This window comes from Colletes latitarsis, chromosome 1 (assembly GCF_051014445.1).
Source record: "Colletes latitarsis isolate SP2378_abdomen chromosome 1, iyColLati1, whole genome shotgun sequence".
NCBI classification, from domain to species: Eukaryota; Metazoa; Arthropoda; class Insecta; order Hymenoptera; family Colletidae; genus Colletes; species Colletes latitarsis.
The window spans coordinates 34,401,556-34,422,406 of record NC_135134.1 but is presented as its reverse complement, the minus strand read 5'-3'; the positions used below and the strand labels follow the sequence as shown (position 1 = coordinate 34,422,406).

At 37.7% G+C, this 20,851-nt stretch overlaps 2 protein-coding genes across 5 annotated transcripts in view; one reads left to right on the top strand and one right to left on the bottom strand.

Moving 5' to 3' along the window:
• The window catches only part of Ppt1 (Palmitoyl-protein thioesterase 1), a 482,953-nt gene that overhangs the window by 27,543 nt on the left and 434,559 nt on the right, over positions 1-20,851 (bottom strand). The gene's annotated exons all lie outside the window — the stretch shown is intronic.
• LOC143343506 (uncharacterized) lies at positions 15,993-20,765 on the top strand. Its single transcript, XM_076768478.1, has 2 exons — positions 15,993-16,464; positions 19,649-20,765. Exons 1-2 carry the CDS (start codon positions 16,048-16,050, stop codon positions 19,739-19,741), a joined length of 510 nt encoding a protein of 169 aa, XP_076624593.1. The 5' UTR covers positions 15,993-16,047; the 3' UTR covers positions 19,742-20,765.

Below are 20,851 nucleotides of genomic sequence, written 5' to 3'. Positions count from 1 at the left end.
AAAAAATGATTAAAAAATAGTGAAAAAGCTTTATATTGTCTTAATTACTTACGTGACCATGCTCATATTTTTACAGCTATAGCGTAACATTATGACTATTAATGCGTAATTTTTTCAGATTTTTTGGAAAAGTGCATTATTGTTAAATAAATATGAATTCATATTTCCTACTTCTTCATACCAAAAAAGGCCGCACATGCTTTTAAAATAGATATAATTAAAATATATTTGTTTACATACTTTGTTAACTGGTCGCTAGATGTAGTTTCAAATATGTACCTGTGATACTGGACTCCTGTTGATTAGAACCACTACGGCGCCGCGCGGCGCGATGCGCTGATCATTTTGGTACAGCATCCTTGTGTATATAATATATAAAATTAATATTATAATATATATAATATATATTATATACATGAAGTTTTTTAAATATTCCTTAAATATTTTCGCTTTCATTAAAATAAATGATCTAAACAAGGTTTACCTGCTATTATTATTAACCGATTTACTCGACTTCCCAGAAATGACCGAACAAGATCTAAAAATATTTTTTCGGGATCGTATCAATTTTCCCAAGCAATATCCTATCTTGCCGAAATAATGAATGAACAAAATGAAATAAACCTCAGTTATCTAAAACAAAACGAAAATATAGTTCAATTCAAAGTGCAATCACGACATATTAATAAAAAACTGTACAAGTGCTACATAGACTATACATCAAATTCAACGGGCTACTCGGGAATTAGACGATATTTTTGCGAATGTGCAAGTGGTAACAGGACAATTGGATGCTGCTCCCATATAGCTGCGATAATTTATTATCTATCGCATGCCAGATACACTTCAAAAATAATAAAACCTGCAGAAATACTGAGTAAATTATTTGAAAGTAAAAAAGTAAATCCTGTAATACATGATGACAGCGATGAAGATTGAAGAACAAACCGAGTTATTAATGCTGGCAATAAAAATAATAGCAGGTAAACCTTGTTTAGATCATTTATTTTAATGAAAGCGAAAATATTTAAGGAATATTTAAAAAACTTCATGTATATAATATATATTATATATATTATAATATTAATTTTATATATTATATACACAAGGATGCTGTACCAAAATGATCAGCGCATCGCGCCGCGCGGCGCCGTAGTGGTTCTAATCAACAGGAGTCCAGTATCACAGGTACATATTTGAAACTACATCTAGCGACCAGTTAACAAAGTATGTAAACAAATATATTTTAATTATATCTATTTTAAAAGCATGTGCGGCCTTTTTTGGTATGAAGAAGTAGGAAATATGAATTCATATTTATTTAACAATAATGCACTTTTCCAAAAAATCTGAAAAAATTACGCATTAATAGTCATAATGTTACGCTATAGCTGTAAAAATATGAGCATGGTCACGTAAGTAATTAAGACAATATAAAGCTTTTTCACTATTTTTTAATCATTTTTTATTTTTTTGACTACGTTCCACCCCTTCGAAAAATCTGAAAAAATTAGGGATTACTAATTCTTTTGAGAGCTTTATACTGTATAAAAACAAATGTGGTCACTTGATAACTTCGACAAAAAATCGACGATTAAAATATTTTCGAATTTTTTAAAAATCGAATTTGCATCCAAAAATTCTGAAAAAATTCTCAAACATGTACATCAATCGATAGAATAACCATGATTTTTTTCATAATCTTTAATTGAGTAGAACGGGAGATATTAAGGATAAACCAAAAAATGATTTTCACCCCGTAATTACCCCTGTAGTAGAGATACCGGATTGAAACTTTGGGAAAAGGGGTTTCTTCGAACCACCTATCGAGTGGTATTAACCCCGTTCAATTTGGTTTGGGGGCACTTTTACCATGCTTATTCGGCTAGACCCTTTGCCAAAGTCATTGTGGGCCGAGACAATAAATGCAGCCGCGTTTTTACGAAATAGATGTCCAACAAAATCGTTAGAGAATAAAACTCCGTACGAAGCGTGGTTTGGGAAAAAACCGTATATAGGTTTTCTGCGAGCTATAGGAAGTAGAGCAATAGCGTTAAATAAAACCACAGGTCTTAAAAAACTTGATCCGAAAGGTCAAGAATATGTTCTCGTCGGTTACGCGCAGGAATCAAAAGCCTATCGTTTATGGCTTCGAAACACAAGAAAAGTCATCAAAGCGAGAGACGTTAAATTCTTCGAAAGTATCGACGGTGAAAATGTGAAAGCTTACTTTCCAGATTTCCATACAGAAGAAAGTGGAATCGAGGAAGTAAACGGAAACGAAGTTGAAGAGAACGAAATTCAACAAAATGAAGTCACAGAAAACGACGAAAGACATCGAGAAAGCAACTATGAAAATAAACGTGGTTGCGGCAGACCGAGGATGCTTCGAATGGGAAGCGTTGGACGACCAAGAAAAATTTACGCAACCCGAAGAAACACCATCAGAAACGAAAGAGATGGCGACAGGGAAATTCCAGACGAACCAACAACTACAGACGAAGTATACGAACGTGACGATGCACAATTATGACTAGAAGCGGCGGAAAAAGAAATGGAAGCGTTACGGAAAAACGGAACATGGTCGTTGGTCCCTCGGCCAGAAAATAAAAAAGTACTATCCAACAGATGGGTGTTTAAAATAAAAAGAAACGGAAAAGGAGAGGTAGAAAAATATAAAGCACGTTTAGTGGCAAGAGGTCATGTCCAAAAGGCGGGAATTGATTATGAAGAGATATTTGCTCCTGTTTCACGTAACGAAATTATACGAACTCTCCTCGCGGTAGCTGTTGAAGAAGAAATGCACGTACATCACATGGATGTAGTATCGGCATACCGGCAAGGAAATTTGCACGACGAAATCTACATGGAGCAACCAGCAGGGTTCAACGAAGAAAGTAGCGAAATGGTACAAACGGTTAAACGAGTATGTAACGCAACAAGGTGGATATAGAAACGACGCTGATCCATGTTTGTACACATTCGGTGAACACGAACAACGGGTCATAATGACTGTATATGTGGACGATATGATGATAGCCTCAAAGGATATAAAACAGTTAAACATCGTGAAACAAAAGTTGCAGTCAGAATTCGAAATTCAAGACCTGGGACAAATTACCGACATTTTGGGAATACATGTGGAAAGAGAGGGAAAAACGGGTAGTCTCAAATTGTCCCAACGAAAATACGTAGGAGAACTATTGGAAAAATTTAACATGACGCAAGCAAAAACCGTATCCACACCAATCGAATCGAACACAAAAATCACGAAAGAATTAGGGCCGAAGAATGAAGAGGAAAGACAAAGAATGAAGAATTGTCCATACAGAGAGCTAGTGGGTAGTTTGGTGTATTTGGCAAACGCAACGAGACCGGATATAATATATGCTGCAAACGTACTAAGCAGATTTTGTTCCGATCCGGGTGAAGGTCACTGGGTATTAGCGAAAAGGGTTTTACGATACCTTAAAAGAACAATGGACTATGGCATAAAATATGAGAAAACGGAGTCCAAACTAAACGCCTACTCGGATTCGGATTGGGGCGGAGACATAGAAGATCGACGTTCGTATTCTGGGAGCGTACTGACACTGGCCGGAGGAGCGATCAGCTGGAAGTCGCAGAAACAACATACGACCGCATTGTCAACGATGGAAGCGGAATATGTTGCCCTCGCACAAGTGTCAAAAGAAGTCGTGTATATAAAAAGATTGTTAAGTCATATGTGTTGTGATAATATTATAGAAAATCCCGTGTGCGTATTCTGTGATAACCAAAGCGCGATAGAACTAGCGAAAAATGCGGTATTCCACAAAAGGAGTAAGCATATCGATATGAAATATCACTATACGCGACAATTAGTGGAGAAAGGTGAAATTAATATTGTTTACGTAAGAACCGAATCAATGCTTGCGGACGTATTCACCAAAGCGCTACCAAAAATAAAACACGATAGAGCGGTAAAAATGTTAAGATTAGAATAAAAGTATGCGTGTGATTTACCGCGTAAACCAAGCCTGTATCGATAGAGAGGGTGTTAGTGAGTGTGGATCGATAACGGCATGGTTGAGACAACGGCATAGCGTGGCGAGTGGATTGTCGTTTGTTCTGGCATGGTGTCGAATGAGACAATCGAGTCGTGTCGTGTCTTAGCGAAACCGCGTCCATGCGGCGGCATTCTGTTATTGTGGTATATATTAATAAATAGAACTTATTATTCGATGTGTTCGGTGGTGATAATATAAGGCATTTATATCCCGATCCGCGGACAATCTGACACTATACATATAAGAGGGTGCTGCTTAAAATTTCAGCTAGTTCTGTGCGTGTTGTTGGTACAGTATACAATCGCTGTGATTATTATCAGAAGTCGTGATACACGGTTTTTATACTATCTTGCTCTGTTTTTATTTTATTTTAATTTCATTTCATTTTATTTCGTTTTAATTTTTATATAATTTCATTTCATTTTATTTTGTTTTAATTTTTATTTAATTTAATTTAATTTCATTTCGTTTTAATTTTTATTTCATTTCAATTTCTTGATTTGTTTTTTACTATTTTTCTTTTTTTAATTTTTTTTGTCTCATAGTTTGATTGATTACAATTATGAAAGTTAATCCGGAGAATATCATTGATATTTTAATTGAAAATTTTAGCTATTCTAGTGTTAGGAACAAAACTCCTACAAATGCTAAAGAGGTCGAGTTATCTAAAATCATCATAGAATTAATAGATAAATACAAATTGTGGGAACATGCACTCATTGAAACAGAGCAGGAGTTAGTGTTCGAAAATTTGACGCAAGAAGATGAAGAGGAAACTATTATTCCTTCAACATCGGAATTAACTGATCAAGAGTCAGGAACTTCGCCTGACAATGAAGAAGAATCGGAAGGTGAGCAAGGCATAGATATCCAATATAGAGAAGAAGTTGTGAATTTTTGGAAAAGTGGGAAACAGAAACGTTTATCATTTCAAACAGTAAGAAATAGATACAGAAAGGTGAAGTCTGTAGGGCATTTATACAGAGTGTTTGGCCACCTCTGGGAAAAATTTTAATGAGAGATTCTAGAGGCCAAAATAAGATGAAAATCAAGAATACCAATTTGTTGATGGAGGCTTCGTTAAAAAGTTATTAACGTTTAAAGTTCCGCTCGTACTGAATTTTTTTCTCGAAAGTGCGTAGGATTTCGGGGGTATGTGTAATGACCAAAAATGATTGTATTTGATCCCCGCAACCGAAAATAATTTTTTTAGAATGATTTGATAAATTTTTTTTTCGCCGAAAAATTTCAGTACCTACCCGAGTTTTTTTTCTCGAAAGTGGATAGGATTTCGGAGGTATGTGTATTCATCAAAAATGATTGTAATTGACCTCCGCAACCGAAAATAATTTTTCCAGAACGATTTGAAATTTTTAAATTTAATTGTTAATAACTTTTTAACGAAGACTCCATCAACAAATTGGTATTCTTGATTTTTGACTTATTTTGGCCTCTAGAATCCACCATTAAAATTTTTCCCAAGGGTGGCCGAACACCCTGTATAGATGGGATAAACAGGTAAATAAAAACGGTACCCGCGTTAATAAATTGGAAATTATTGCAAAGGAAACTTTGAGGAAATTTTTAGGAACACGTGATCGAAACATAGCAATCCATGATAATGACATAAGAAGATGGGCATTGCAAGAGAACCAGAAGGAGAAACTGGAAAGTTTCCGGGCATCATACCATTGGTTCTGGAATTTCAAACAAAAATATAACATTGTTTCGAGAAAGACAACAAAATTAATCACGTGCAATTACAATGAGAATTTGTTGATAATAACCGCATCTGCAGAGAATTTTATTATACATGTTAAAACATATTTTGAATACTTCGGAGAACCATACATTTTTAACACTCATCAAAGCGGGTTTCAACTGGAGCTTCACTCTGAAAGAACAGTATCATGGAAAGGCGAGAAACAAACAAATACCCTAATTCAGTCATCAGCAGCAGTGACGCACAGCTATACAATCCAACCAACGGTTTCAGCAGATGGAAAATTACTTTCGCCGTTATTTATTGTGTTAAAAGAGTTAAGTCGACAATTAGGACCGCGGGTACAACAAAATGTGTTTAGAGCAGCTAATGTTATCATCAGTGCATCGACGTCGGGTAAATTAAATAAAGAACTTTTACGAACATGGTTCACGAGTGCGTTTCTTCCAAATGTATTAGAAAAGGCCGTGTTAATATTTGATTCCTGGACAGGATATGATGAAGACATGATGCAGAATGCAATTCCAGATGGCAAAACAATAGAATTTTTAAAAATACCGAAGAATACAACTGCATTAATACAATCACTGGATGTGTACGGCTTCCGAATTTGGAAAAATTTTGCGAGAAAACTTTCTGATTTAGCAATACTTTTCAATATCGATATAAATTTGTCTGTCAGAAATAACATAATTAAATTACAATCTTTAATTCACAATGAGTTGACCAGTCCAAGATATAAAAATTTATTTAAATACGCATGGTTTCAATGTGGTTACACCGACATTAAGCCGCCAGAATTTGAAAATCCAGTTGATTTTTGTTTTATGTGTCTAGATACTGTTGGGATCCGGGTGAGAGACGTACACTCCGGACACACATACAGAACGACGCGGAAATAACTGTTTTGATCGACCGCTACCGCAATAGGGTTGAAAGTAAAAAGCCCGTGCTCTAATGATGCTGGTCCTTATATATTAGGCTTTTCGCTGAGGAGGGGATGTCGGTGACCTTTCGTACCTGATGACTGACTGTCGATGACTCGTCCTGGATGAGACATTTGTGTACTTTGTCCAGGAAACTTAAGATAGAAATGTGAAAAACAAGACTGACTCAGTTATTTTGGACGCAGCGATTTCGATACGCTTATCCGCATTGAGTCATCAGGTTGGTCATCCAATAATACAATGACCTGCTGTTCTTGTAATGACGTTGTTTGTTTAAAATGTTCATGGTGCAAACAGCACTAATGTTTCAACCACTTTTTCGAAAGTTACCATTTTTGTGAAAATTACTGCGACTAATTTCTTAATTAATTTCCACAGCCTTCACGACATAATAATACAACCAGCCCTTTTCAGGGCTCCCAGATATATTATACGTAGGAATATCTCAGGTTCATATTCGAAGTAGTATTTATAACGACGGATGTAACAACTGCAACCAAATTACGATCACTTGGAAATCAGCAAAGGTCGAAAATGAAACAGTTCTTTTCAGAGCTACCTGACGTTCAAAAATCAGAACATAAAATACAACCAACTAATATTTAAAACGACCCTCGTTCAGTAAAGACTCCTTAATAAAAGTATCACACTCATAAACAGGTCCTGCAATCGTTAAGCCGAAACCTTACTTACGCTTATACGCTGCCCTTTAGTACGCAGCGCAGCGCAGGTAAACGTTATATCTGTCATTAGACCGAAATTTTTACCATTTTGGGATCAGTCAGCAAAGCATACTATAATATAATTAAACAAAAGTCATTAGACCATAGCATTTGTCGTATTATATGCAATCTGGTACTTCGTACAACACGAAATACGAAAAAAATTACAAATATAAAATCTTTCTTTATTGTGAAAAAATCAAAATTCCAATTTATCCGTATTCTATACATGGATGTGTAGTTACTCTGTACAAATGGAGAAAAAAAAGTCATTAATATCCAACGAGAAAAATAAAAAAATGTCCTATTTTGTAACATATTGTTTAAACAAATAAAAATTTTGCAAATCTCTTTACACCATCAAATTCGCCGTTTAAAAACATAAATTTCATCCATTTGAAGCACACCCCTATCTCTAATAGTTTCCGAGATATTCAACAAAGTATGTTTTGAACCCCCAACTTTGAGGGCTGATTTCAACCCCTTAAAGTGAATATTAGCAGCTACAAAAACGTACGTGTCTTATAGATTTATGAGAAGTAAGTAAACTTGTAAATAAACAAAATTTAAGTTTAAGTTATGTTGCGTCCCAAAAAGGGTTCATGTGTCAGATCCTCGATAGTATAGTGGTCAGTATCTCTCATTTCGCTTCGAACCCTCGGAGGAGTAGGTCGTGTTTCGGCGGAGCTTCCCGACTAGGCCGCAAGCATGAAAAAGAGAAAGCGATAGAGAAAGTGCAAGCAGAGACGGAAAAGCGTGTTGCTAGTGGGATAGTGAGAATCAAGTAGTGCCAGAGTTCCTTTTTTTTCTCTTTTAACACGTTGAGCGCCACGCGGTTTTATAGCGACTTCCCCGTCAGGCCGCGCGCGCAGATGTCGTAGCACAGCAATGCGAAGCGCAATACTGGCAAATTAGAATTTACTCGAAGGAAACTTTAAAACGTATTAGGGCCATTGTTTTTTAGCATAGTGGAAGGTATTTCTGTTCGAAAGGGAATGCTTATATAAGCATTCATTCTACACGTTAGGCCTCTCGCCTGTTTTGTTTACAGTTTGGCCCGCTAGAGATAAGATTACATTGAACTCCACTTCGGGCCGCGGCTCTGCTTAGGCTACGGCAAAGAAGGATAAACACCGTAGAAATGGCCTACGTTATTCATTTTAGAAATGTATTACTATTTCATTCAGTCCTCTATAGTTCTTGGTCCAGTGCACACGAAAGTTTTTTCTTAGCCTTCAGAATGTCAGTTCATGATTCTGAAAGTGACAATAGCGAAGTTATTTTTGCTAGAAGGCGGTATAGAGTCTCGATTTTTCCTTCATCATCAGAGGAAGAAAAAGAACGTGTTGAAGAGTGGAGTGATCCGAGTGGAAATCGACCAAATATTCAACCTTTTGTCTCTCCTTCTGGATTTGTGATGGATGACATAAGTCTAGGGTCGGATGCAGGAGTGGAACATTGTTACGAGCTATTTGTGGCGGATACTTTAGTCGAAGAAATTGTGGTGCAAACGAACTTGTATGCGTCACAACAAGTGGAAGCTGGCTGCTCGAAGCGCTTGCAAAAGTGGACACCAACGAATAAGTATGAAATGAAGCGATTCTTGGGGCTAATTTTATGGATGGGATTGGTGAGATTACCGGCCATACATTTATATTGGTCGCATGATCCAGTTTACATGCAAACATTCCCAAAAGGTGTCATGTCGAGAAACAGGTTCGAACTATTACTAAGATTGTTGCACTTTGCCGACAATACAAAGGATAATGGATCCAACCGTTTGTTCAAAATCCAACCACTTTTAGACGCACTGCAAACAAATTTCAAAAAATATTACAACCCGTCGGAGGAGATATGCATCGATGAATCGTTGATTCCGTTCCGTGGCCGTATTATATTTAGGCAATATTTAAAACAGAAGCGCCATAAATACGGAGTGAAAGTATATAAATTATGCTGCGAATCCGGCTACACATATGCCTTTCGTCTGTACGCGGGAAAATCTTTTGAAGAACAAAATACGCCCACTAAAATAGTGATGTTCCTTTGCAGGGACTTATTCCATAAGGGACACACGTTATATACCGATAACTGGTATACCAGTTTAGAATTGGCAGAAAAGCTAATTGAAAAAAACGTACATTTAGTGGGAACGTTACGTTCGAATCGGCGAGGAAATCCGGCGCAGGTGATTTCCAAAAAGTTGAAACGGGGAGAGGCAATTGCAAAACAAAACAGAAAAGGAATAACCATTTTAAAATGGAAGGACAAGCGGGATATACTAGTTCTGTCAACGAAACATTCGTCGGAAATGGTGAATGTTCAGAGCCGATTAGGGAACAAGTTGAAACCCAGAATTATAGTGGACTATAATAGAGGAAAGACGGCTGTGGACTTATCTGATCAGATGAATGGTTATAATAGTCCACTAAGAAGATCTCTAAAGTGGTATAAGAAACTGGCTATTGACCTTTTGTTAAATACTGCAGTCTTAAATAGTTTGATTTTATTCAAACATATAACGATGAAGAAAATCAGCATTACGGAATTCCGGAAGAAATTGGCGGTTTATTTGACAAACTGCAAGGAAGCCGACGTTCCATCCAGCAGCATTGCAACCAGCAAAAAACATCACAAACTGCAGACAAAACCTGGCCGAGTTTCAGCAGTGAGAAAATATTGCAAATCGTGCTATGAAGAAAATGCGGCACAGAGTGGCAGAAAAATAGCACGAAATTTAACCAAACAGGTTATAACATTTTGTGACACTTGTGAGGGACAACCATTTTTATGTTTACCTTGTTTTAATAAAATCCATTAAAGTTTTCTGAAAAAATGTTCAATTTTCACCTTTGTTATCATATTTTATAGTGTCAGTCACCGGTGACTGACGCGGCCTGAACGGAAAGGTCGGTGTCAGTCACCGGTGACGTGGCACTCAACGTGTTAATATTATCTAGTTATCAGTTCATGTGATAAGTGCAGAAAAAGACGTAAAAATAAGCAATCTCGAGTTCGACACCCCAGCGGGGGCTCGGCCCCGCGCTGAATGCGCAATAAGTGCAACAAAATCGTCCAGTGAGGGAAAAGCGAGCAAAGACGGCGATGTATCAACGTCCTGTACAAGAAGTGCAATACGCAGTGAAAAAAAATTTCCTAATCCTTAAAGCCATAGAAGATGCTTTTAACGCGGAGAAACTGTCTAAATAATTAACCGGGAATAAAGCGGTTAAAAGACTCATCCCAACGCCAAATTTAGCACACAGAAAATTACTTATACCAAAGAAAACCCACACGGAAACAATGCAAGAAATCAATAAATAGAAGAACTCAATAGAAAAAACAATGGAATGCGACCGATCACCAGAAACAGAAACGCCAAAAACATCACACGAAGACCTACTAAAAATAATAGGCAGTCTGAATTCAACAATAGAAAATCTGAAAAAACAATTAGACGAGGCTCGGAAAAGAAGCCAGGAAAAACCAAGCCAATCCCCGTTCGCTATACGGACGCGCAACAAATTCGAAATTCTGCAAGCAGAGGACAAAGCACCCGACTCGCCGGCCGTGGACAAGGACGAGAACACGCCAGGAAAGAAAGCAGAAAGCACATCCAACAATATCGGGCGCGCAGGGTAGAGGAAGGAACCCGTAGCGGAAACTGCAGGGACCCAGGTCAAACCACCAAAAAGGAGAGACTTCGGGACCCCTTCAACTCTGAATGCAGCGGACAATGGAGACAGCAAACCAGCGAGGCAGCCCCCGTTCAACATTTTCAGCCACTCAGCAAAAGAAATAATAGACATAATAAAAAAAGCATACGGTAACAACAACAACTTCTACGTTAAAAAAATAAACGGCAATAAACACCTCCTGTACATTGATAATACTACAGACTTTAAGAAAGCATGTTTAACTCTAAAAAATAATAAGGTACAATTCTACACATACACCCCAAAAAACGAAAGGCTAATCACCTTTTTGCCCAAAAACCTAGACGGAGACTTTGACGCTGACGAAGTGCTTGCAGAGTTAAAAAATAAAAAGATAGAGGGTTTGAACTTCCTCAGCGTCAATAAATTTCAAACTAAACGCTCCATTAAAGAAAATAAAAAGTTACCAATCTTTTTGATCAAGCTTTCTCCTCAAAAGCAAAATAGAAAAACTAAACTCAATAAAAATCCTTCTATACTCATCAGTAAAATGGGAAAGGTTAAATAAAAAAGAGCAGGTACAATGCAGGAGGTGTCAACGTATAGGGCATGCCGCGATAAACTGCAACTTAGATTACCGTTGCGTCAAATGCGACGAAAACCAGGAGCGTGCCAACTGCTCCCACTTAATCATAATGACAGATCTTGACAGAGAAACCATATTGCCTACACTGTAAAAATTATGGTCACCCAGCATCGTACAGGGGTTGCCCCAAACTTGTAGAGATCAGAAACAAATTGGCAGAGAAACGCGATCAGATAAATATTTTAAAGGAGAAACGCTTCAGAAGCGTTAGCAATACAGTTAACCCGAAAATATCCTTTAGTGCGATGGTCATAAGAAATAAAACCCCTAATCAGTCCCAGGTAAATGACTCGAGAACCGACCTTCCGTCGACCCAAGCACCGAACGAAAACTCAACCGCATCCTTATTAATTAAAGTCAAAAAAGCAATTAACGAAACGTTAAACATCCATATCGAAAAAATATCTGAACAAGTCCGTTCAAATGCAAGAAAAATCAACGCAATTCTAGAAATATTGGACATTGACATATAGCAGAATTCGATTAGTCAGATAGCAACAAAATCTCAGTCAAAACCTTAGAAGTAATATCAATAAACGTTAACTTAATTATTACGAATGAAAGAAGAGCCACTCTCACGGAATTCTTTAACATCCACGATCCAGACATTATGCTCTTATGCGAAACGAAACTAAGTCCAATTCATAAACTTTCATTCAAAAACTACAACTTAATAAGAAACGATAGACCAGGTGCTAGACAGGGTGGAGGAACTGCCGTCCTTGTCAGAAGCAATATAAAGTTTAAAATTAGACACGTAGATACGCAACAATCAACCCCGTGCCTTGAATACACTATAATAGAAACTAATTTACCGGACAGTAAAAAATTCATCTTCATAGCTGCGTACGCAACGAGCAATTGTAAAAAAGAGTTCATGCAAGACCTCAAAGGCCTTTTCGAAAAATTAAACTTAAATCACCTAAACAATTATTACCTCCTAGCTGGGGACCTGAACGCAAAGCATACGGTATGGAACAACCAACTAAACAACAAAAAAGGCACTGCCCTGCACCTATGGTACCAACAAAACCAAATTCCATACAAAGTCACTTTACTCAGAGCAGCAACTCCATCATACCCGAAAAGCATATATTGATTTATGTTTAGCCGATAACCGTCTCACATTTCACAACCTGTCGCTCGGAAATATTAGAACCGTGGACTATAATAGCGATCATAAGGATATGCAAATGCAGGTTTCAATCGACCCCTTACCGCTAATGACGTTCGACAGAAACATCCCCATAGAGAAAAGGAACTTTAACAAAGCAGACTGGACTGAATACAAAAACTTTCTATGCACAGAGAACACCGACCTATCAATTTCTAATGACAGAGACCTCTCAATACAAGAAATAGACACATACTTAGAAACACTAAATAACAACATTCTTAAAGCAATAGAACACGCGGTCCCTCTAAGCAACAACAGACAAAACTCCACAGATAAATACATTACGCCCCGCATCAAGGAACTGAGGAACATAAAAAGCCACATACTAACGCAATTAAACAATCTCTCCAGGCAAAGCAACCAAACTAACGTAACTAAACAACTAACCATAATACTCAAATAACTACTTAAGGACATCAGATATAACATTAAGACTGTATTCCAAGAGTCAGTTAGTAATCACTGAAGACAAAAAATAACAAGCATATCGCTCCATAATTCAAAAGACACTTTCCCTAAATAAATAGTATCTTCAGACAAAAAGAACGTAAAAGTGTAGAGACATTGAAAATTCCGAACAACACAAACAATATTATCCATGAAGCTAACATAGACATCAATACACTAAAAAAGAGCAGCAACGATAATTTCATCATCATCAATCCCACAAACAATCTAGACATCCTAGGTATCCACTTTCAATCAGTACATACGCAAAATGACCAACTAGGTAAACCACAGCTCACCAATATAATCAATCAAAAAATAGACGAACTAAAAAACGAAACAGATACTGATAAACGTAGCAATGCCTTGATTTGCAATTTCTCGGCAACAAACACAGCAGACAGCCCGGACGAAACCAATATACCACCAATGTACTTCACAAACTTTAACAAACTCAACACCATTTTCCAAAAACTAAACAACAAAAAATCGGCCAGCTTTGACAAAATCCCGAACATCACTTTGAAAAAACTACCACTTCGTTATATTTATTTTTACGCAATATTATTTAATAATTGCTTAAACAGGATGCACTTCCCTACAAACTGGAAAACAGCCAAACTTATCACAATAAAAAAAAAGGATAAAGATGGGAGCAATCCGAACAGTTACCGACCCATTAGCCTGCTACCCAATATAAGTAAAGTGTTTGAAATACTAATCAACCAAGCAATATTATTCCATTGTGGAGAAAACAATATAATCCCCGACTACCAGTTTGGATTTAGATTCAAACATTCCACGATACATGCAGTGACAAAATTCATATCGGATATTTGCTGGGCTAGAAATGCAGGTGACTGTGTCGGTGCTTGTTTCATCGATCTAGAAAAAGCGTTTAACACGGTATGGCTTGATGGGCTATTTTTCAAACTAATCAAAAAAGGATTTCCAAAACACTTAATCAAAATGATCTGGAATATACTCCACGACAAACGTTTCTACGTAGCGGATCTGGATAGCAGATCTTCCAGATCATTTGAAATCAAAAACAGGTTACAACAAGGAACGGTAAACTCTCCCATTCTGTTCAATATTTACACCAGTGATCTCCTTCAAATGTTCGAGTTAAATAACAATACAAACAAATTCGCAATAGCTTTTGCAGATGACCTCTTAGTGTACATAAGAGGTAGTAAACCATCTGAAATAAAAATTGAACTGCAAGAATTATTCAACAAAACGCACGATTACTTCAACACATGAAAATTAAAAATTAATGCACTCAAATGCGAATCAATACTATTCAGACCATACATTTCGAAAATCTCAGAGGCAAACAATGACGTACGTTACAAATCGAAATTCTTCTCCTTACACGCTTCAGACAACACTAACATCAGCATATCACACAAACAAACAGTTCGATATTTAGGAATTCATCTAGACTTCAAATTAAATTATAACAATCACGCCAACATTCAGTTGGAAAAAGCTAAAAACGCTTTTCTAGTACACAAGAAATTTTTTTACTCTAAAGACCTCCACAGTTCAGTAAAAATTCTCTGCTACAAAACGCTAGTCAGACCCGTTATAACTTATGGCTGTCAAACATGGTTTAATATCAGTGCCGGAACCATAGAAAAGATTAGAGTTTTTGAACAAAAGTGCATTAGAGCATGTCTTGGCAAATACAGATCCGCTCAATCGAATTTTTACCAGAATGATTAGCAATTGTAAACTGTACGAGGAAGCTAAAATAATTCGCATAGATTTGTTCTTGTTAAAATTAAATAGAAATCACTGGGCCAATATAGACAGAAGATAGACGAATTCATTAACAGTACATTCTCTTTACCCAAAGCCCCTCTATTTCGAACAAACAAGACACACAGGTTACGCCCCTCCCGAGTCATTTGCCTATATGGATGAGGAGGGATTTATCCAAAACCAGAACAATATTCCATTAATTTACCACGTCAACAGAAAAGCGTACAACAAAAAAATATTCTATGACAGAAACATAGGCCCCGATGACGAAAATTTAAGATTTATGTTCAGATTATCTAGTTTTGATAGAAACGATAAACATAGAAAAAATGTAAAAAAGTATTGGTGGCTACAATAAATAGCACAAAAAGAAGACCAAAGTCAGACTCAATTATATGTCAATGTATTTATAAACTAAGTTGCGTCTCAAAAAGAGTTCATGTGTTAGATCCTCGATAGTATAGTGGTCAGTATCTCATTCATTCGCCTACCTCCGCAGGGGTCGGACGTATTACCTGAGCGCTCCGCTACCGAGCATTGTAGTGCCGCTAACGGTGACTTAGAACGCGAACTCAGTGCTACATCAGCGAATCTACTACAATTATTATAAATCCAGAGTGATTTTATAATATAAAACGATACATAGACAATAGAGCCAGTGCCTAAGCAAATAGGGGATGCATCCCCTAAAAGTGTAGCCCAACAGGGCATCGTGAAACCAGTGAACGAAGTGAACATCGCTCACCCATCACATGTCATCACGACACATAAAACAATTATTCTTAATGACGATATAATTCTCTCGACTCTCACGAGAGAATATATTAAATCCAAAACTAACGTGAAAAGACTGAACCCAGCTCCAAGGTTGGCTACACGTAAGGTCCCGGCGTTGCCGGAAATCGCCAAGATGAAGGCGAAAATAAAGGAAAAAACCACCAACGAGGACAAGCCTTCATACGAGGAGTTGCTTAAAATGATTAGCAACCTAAATAACACCATTGCCGAGCTCTCCAAGCAACTCTCAGAAGAGAGAAAAATCAGGGAAACGAAGGAAGCAGCCAAACCAAGGTTGCCAGAGACAAAGGCGCCCCTGGAAAAACCAGTGACGTCAGCGGCCGTACCTGAGGACGTCGCCATGTTGGACGCATCGGAACGAGACAATGGCGACTGGAGCACAGTCCCAACAAAGAGGAAGACCATACACACCAGCGCCTTGGGAAACAAAGGAAAGAGGATCGCCACCCCTTCGACCAGCCAGCAGGTACAAGCCGTAGCACATACCCAGCCGACTTTACCGAAGAAGAAGCCAAGGTTCACAGACGAGGTAACGGTACCCTTAACTTCAAATATAAAAATATCACGACCACCACCGATAACAGTATATAGTAATAACTCGCGCAAAACAGTAGAGATAATAGCAACTCTAACAAAAGATTTTTATATAAAAAAAATTAACAACACGAAACACACAGTCCACATAAATTCAATAGAACACTTTAAAACCGCGTGCGCAGCTTTGAAGCAAAATAATATAGAGTTCTTCACGTACACACCTAAACAAGAAAGATATTTAACAATTCTCTTTAAAAACCTGGAAGGAGACTACGACCCAGAAGTAGTACTCGCCGAGTTAAAAAAACAAAATATTAATAATGTAAACTTCGCGGCCGTGAATAAATTCAAAACACAAAAATCAATCAGGGAAGGCAAAAACCTGCCAATATATATTGTCCAATTATCACCAAATAGTAAATTCGAAAACCTACAGCAAATTAGAGTTTTACTTCACTTCCTTATTTCATAGGAAAAATTAATTAAAATAGACCGCATCCAATGCAAGAGATGCCAGCGCATAGGCCACGTTGCGCTTAACTGCAATCTGAACTACAGATGCGTTAAGTGCAACATTCAACACAATCCGGGAGAGTGCTCTTTTCCGGTAGCTGGCACTAGCGCAGAAGATGACGCGGAAACGCATCCCTTCTGCGTGAACTGCAAAAACTTCGGACACCCTGCGTCGTACAGAGGTTGCCCGAGGTTAAAAGAAGTGAAACAAAAAATAGAAGAGAAAAAAACTCAAATTAGATTAGAAAGAGAACGGAAACATCAACTCGTCAATAAATTCGTTAAACCAAACATCTCGTTTAGCGCGATATTAGGAAACAAAATCCAAACAGGTAACCCCAAAACACAACAGCCAACAGAAACACTATCACAACAACAACTACCCAAAACGTTCCCAACACAATTGTTCCTAGAGGAGATAAAGAACATTATCTCCTCGTCAATAAACATAATAACGGAAGCATTAGGTATAGAATTTTAAACATCATAAATGGCTAATACACAACACACCGCACAAAATAAAACAAGCTTTGCTTTACTAAAAATTATCCAAATCAATGTCAACTCGATTATCACTAACGAAAGAAGAGTCACTCTCCTGGACGCACTCACACTACACAATCCGGACATAGTTTTATTATCAGAAACAAAATTAAATCACACATACCGGTTAAACTTCAGGGACTACCACATAATCCGTACAGATAGGCCACACTCCAAACAAGCGGGCGGCACGGGCATCCTTATCCGCAAAAACATTTCGTTTAGATCCATCCAACCAAACTGTTTAAAAAATAGCATCTGTTTCGAATCCACAATAATAGAACTCAAATTACAGAACAACGCTAAAATTTACATCATTGCAGCATATGCAATTAGCAACTGCAAAAAAGAATTCATGATAGAGTTAAAGAAATTATTTGAAATCCTTGAACAACATAGATCAAATCATTACTACCTTCTAGCCGGCGACTTAAACGCGAAACACACCTCCTGGGGTAATTCCTTGAACAATGCAAGAGGCGTATCGCTTAACAAATGGTATTCCAAAAGTAGAATCAAATATAGAACCTCCTTACTCAAAACCGCAGTCCCATCGTTCCCAAAAAGCGGAGCGTTCCTCGACCTCTGCCTCGCGGACGATAGAATCAAATTCCACAATCTACCTGCTCCAAGGGCCCTAGACACATTCACATACGACAGTGACCACAGAGCATCACTAATGAACATTTCGATTCAGACTCTCGACACACTCGAACTAGACGAACCCACGCCGTCAATAAAATACAATTTTAGCAAAGCCGACTGGGCAAAATATCGCGACTTCTTAATAGAAAATGACGACACAAACGTCACGAACGACAGAAATTTAACAAAAAACGAGATCGACGCACACATAGACAAGCTTAACGACAACATAACTCAGGCAATAGATTCTGCAATACCGCGAGCAAACAACAATTTTAACTCCACGGACAGATACCTAAATCCTAAAATCAAGAATCTCCGAAGACAAAAGAGCCGTCTGCTCACATATCTAAATAACCTATCCAGAATCCAAAACTACACCACAGCAAACGACCCACTGATACAAGCACTTAAAGAGGCTCTAAAGACAATTAGACACGAAATCAAAAAAGCTTTTCACGAATCGGCCAGCACTTTTTGGAAAAACAAAATTAGTAACATTTCACAACGAAAATCGAAAGAACTTTTCCCATCTATTAATAGTATATTCCGTCCCAAAGAAAAGAACTCCATCGAGGATCTGAAAATACCAGCATCCAATAGAAACATTTTTCATAGAGCCAATGTAATAGTTGACAACCTACAAACTGACGCACACAACAACGTACTCGTTACAGACGCACAAGACAAATTAAACATATTAGGCGCGCATTTTGAATCGGTCCACACGCAAAATGCAGAGATGGGAAAAGAACAACTCTCCAATATCATCAAACGAAAAATCGACTCACTCCAACAGGAAATCGAACAAGACAGACTAGACAACAAAACATTATGCACATTTACGGACACAAACACAGCAGACAATCCCGACCCAGATGCCATCCCATCCAACTACTTCACATCCTTTGATAAACTAAAAACCACATTCAAGCGTCTGAACAATAAAAAATCCTCTAGCTTCGACGGTATCCCAAATATAGCTTTGAAAAACCTTCCGTTTCGCTACATTTACTATTACGCGATTCTTTTCAACAACTGTTTAAATTTAGCTTATTTCCCAACCGCATGGAAAACCGCGAAACTTATCACAATTAAGAAAAAGGGCAAGGACGGTAACGACCCTTCTAGTTATCGCCCCATCAGCCTGCTTTCTAACATCAGTAAAATATTCGAGACGTGCATAAACAATTCAATCAACGCCTTTTGCAATACCAAGAATATTATCCCAGAGACCCAATTCGGATTTAAATTCAAACACTCCACCGTCCATGCTATATCGAAGTTCACTTCCGACATATGCTGGGCCCGCAACTCAGACGAATGCGTAGGTGCGATTTTCATTGACCTCGAAAAAGCATTCGACACAGTTTGGCTGGATGGTCTATTCTTCAAACTCCTTAAGAAAGAATTTCCCAAACATCTCGTCAAATTGATATGGTGTATGCTACGCGGTAAAAACTTTTTTGTTACAGACGGCGAATTTATTTCCAGCAAACGTTTCAACATCACCAACGGACTTCAACAGGGCACCGTCAACTCTCCACTGCTCTTCAATATATTTATAAGCGACTTGCTGCAAATGTATGACCTAAACAGCGACAACGTCAAATCAGCAATAGCTTTCGCGGACGACCTTTTGATTTACTCTCGACACAATAAACCTTCCGTAATACAAAACGAACTTCAGAACACCTTCGGTAAAATTCAGAATTACTTCCACACATGGAAATTGAAAATTAACATTAGTAAATGCGAAACTATTCTCTTTAGACCGTATATTTCAAGCATTTCCGACGCGAACGCAGACGTACGCAAGCATGGCACAAAATTTCACTTATACGACAGCAATGATCGCAACCGCAAGTTACCCCATAAAGACATCGTTCGCTATTTAGGCATACATTTGGACTTTAAACTGAACTACAATCACCACGTACAAATACAGATAGACAAAGCTCAAAAGGCATTCTTCTCTCATAAACGCCTCTTTTACTCAAAGGATCTTGACACATCCGTCAAGGTCCTTTGCTATAAATCTTTAATCCGGCCCGTATTAACCTACGGTTGCCCTATTTGGTTTAACGTCAGCGCGAGTACTATGGAAAAGCTAAGACTTTTCGAGAGAAAGTGCCTCAGAGCTTGTCTAGGGGCATACAGAACACCTGAGTCTAACTTCACTAGAATGATCAGCAACTACAAATTATACGAAAACGCGAAAATTATTAGAATAGATTTGTTTATGCTTAAATTGATCCGAAACCACTGGTCTAGCGCGCGTAGAATCAAACTCAATAGCCTAATTTACGGTCTAACTTATCCGAATCCATTATATCACGATAAGACACGACTGACAGGATACACCCCACCGGAATCATTTTTATATCTAGATAGTGCAGGATATATTCAGAACAATGTTAACATACCAATCATCTACCACATCAACAGAAAAACTTACGACAAGAAACTCTTATACGACGTAAACACACACTTCGACGACCCCGACATCCGTTTTAACTACAGACTTTCGACGATAGACTTGAACGACAAACATAGACACAACACTGACAAATATTGGTGGTTGCAGTCCAGTTAAACATACCATAGATCGTAATCGAGTACACCTAAGATACACTGTATTATACATACAAACACAACTGTTTTAAATTTAAGTAGCT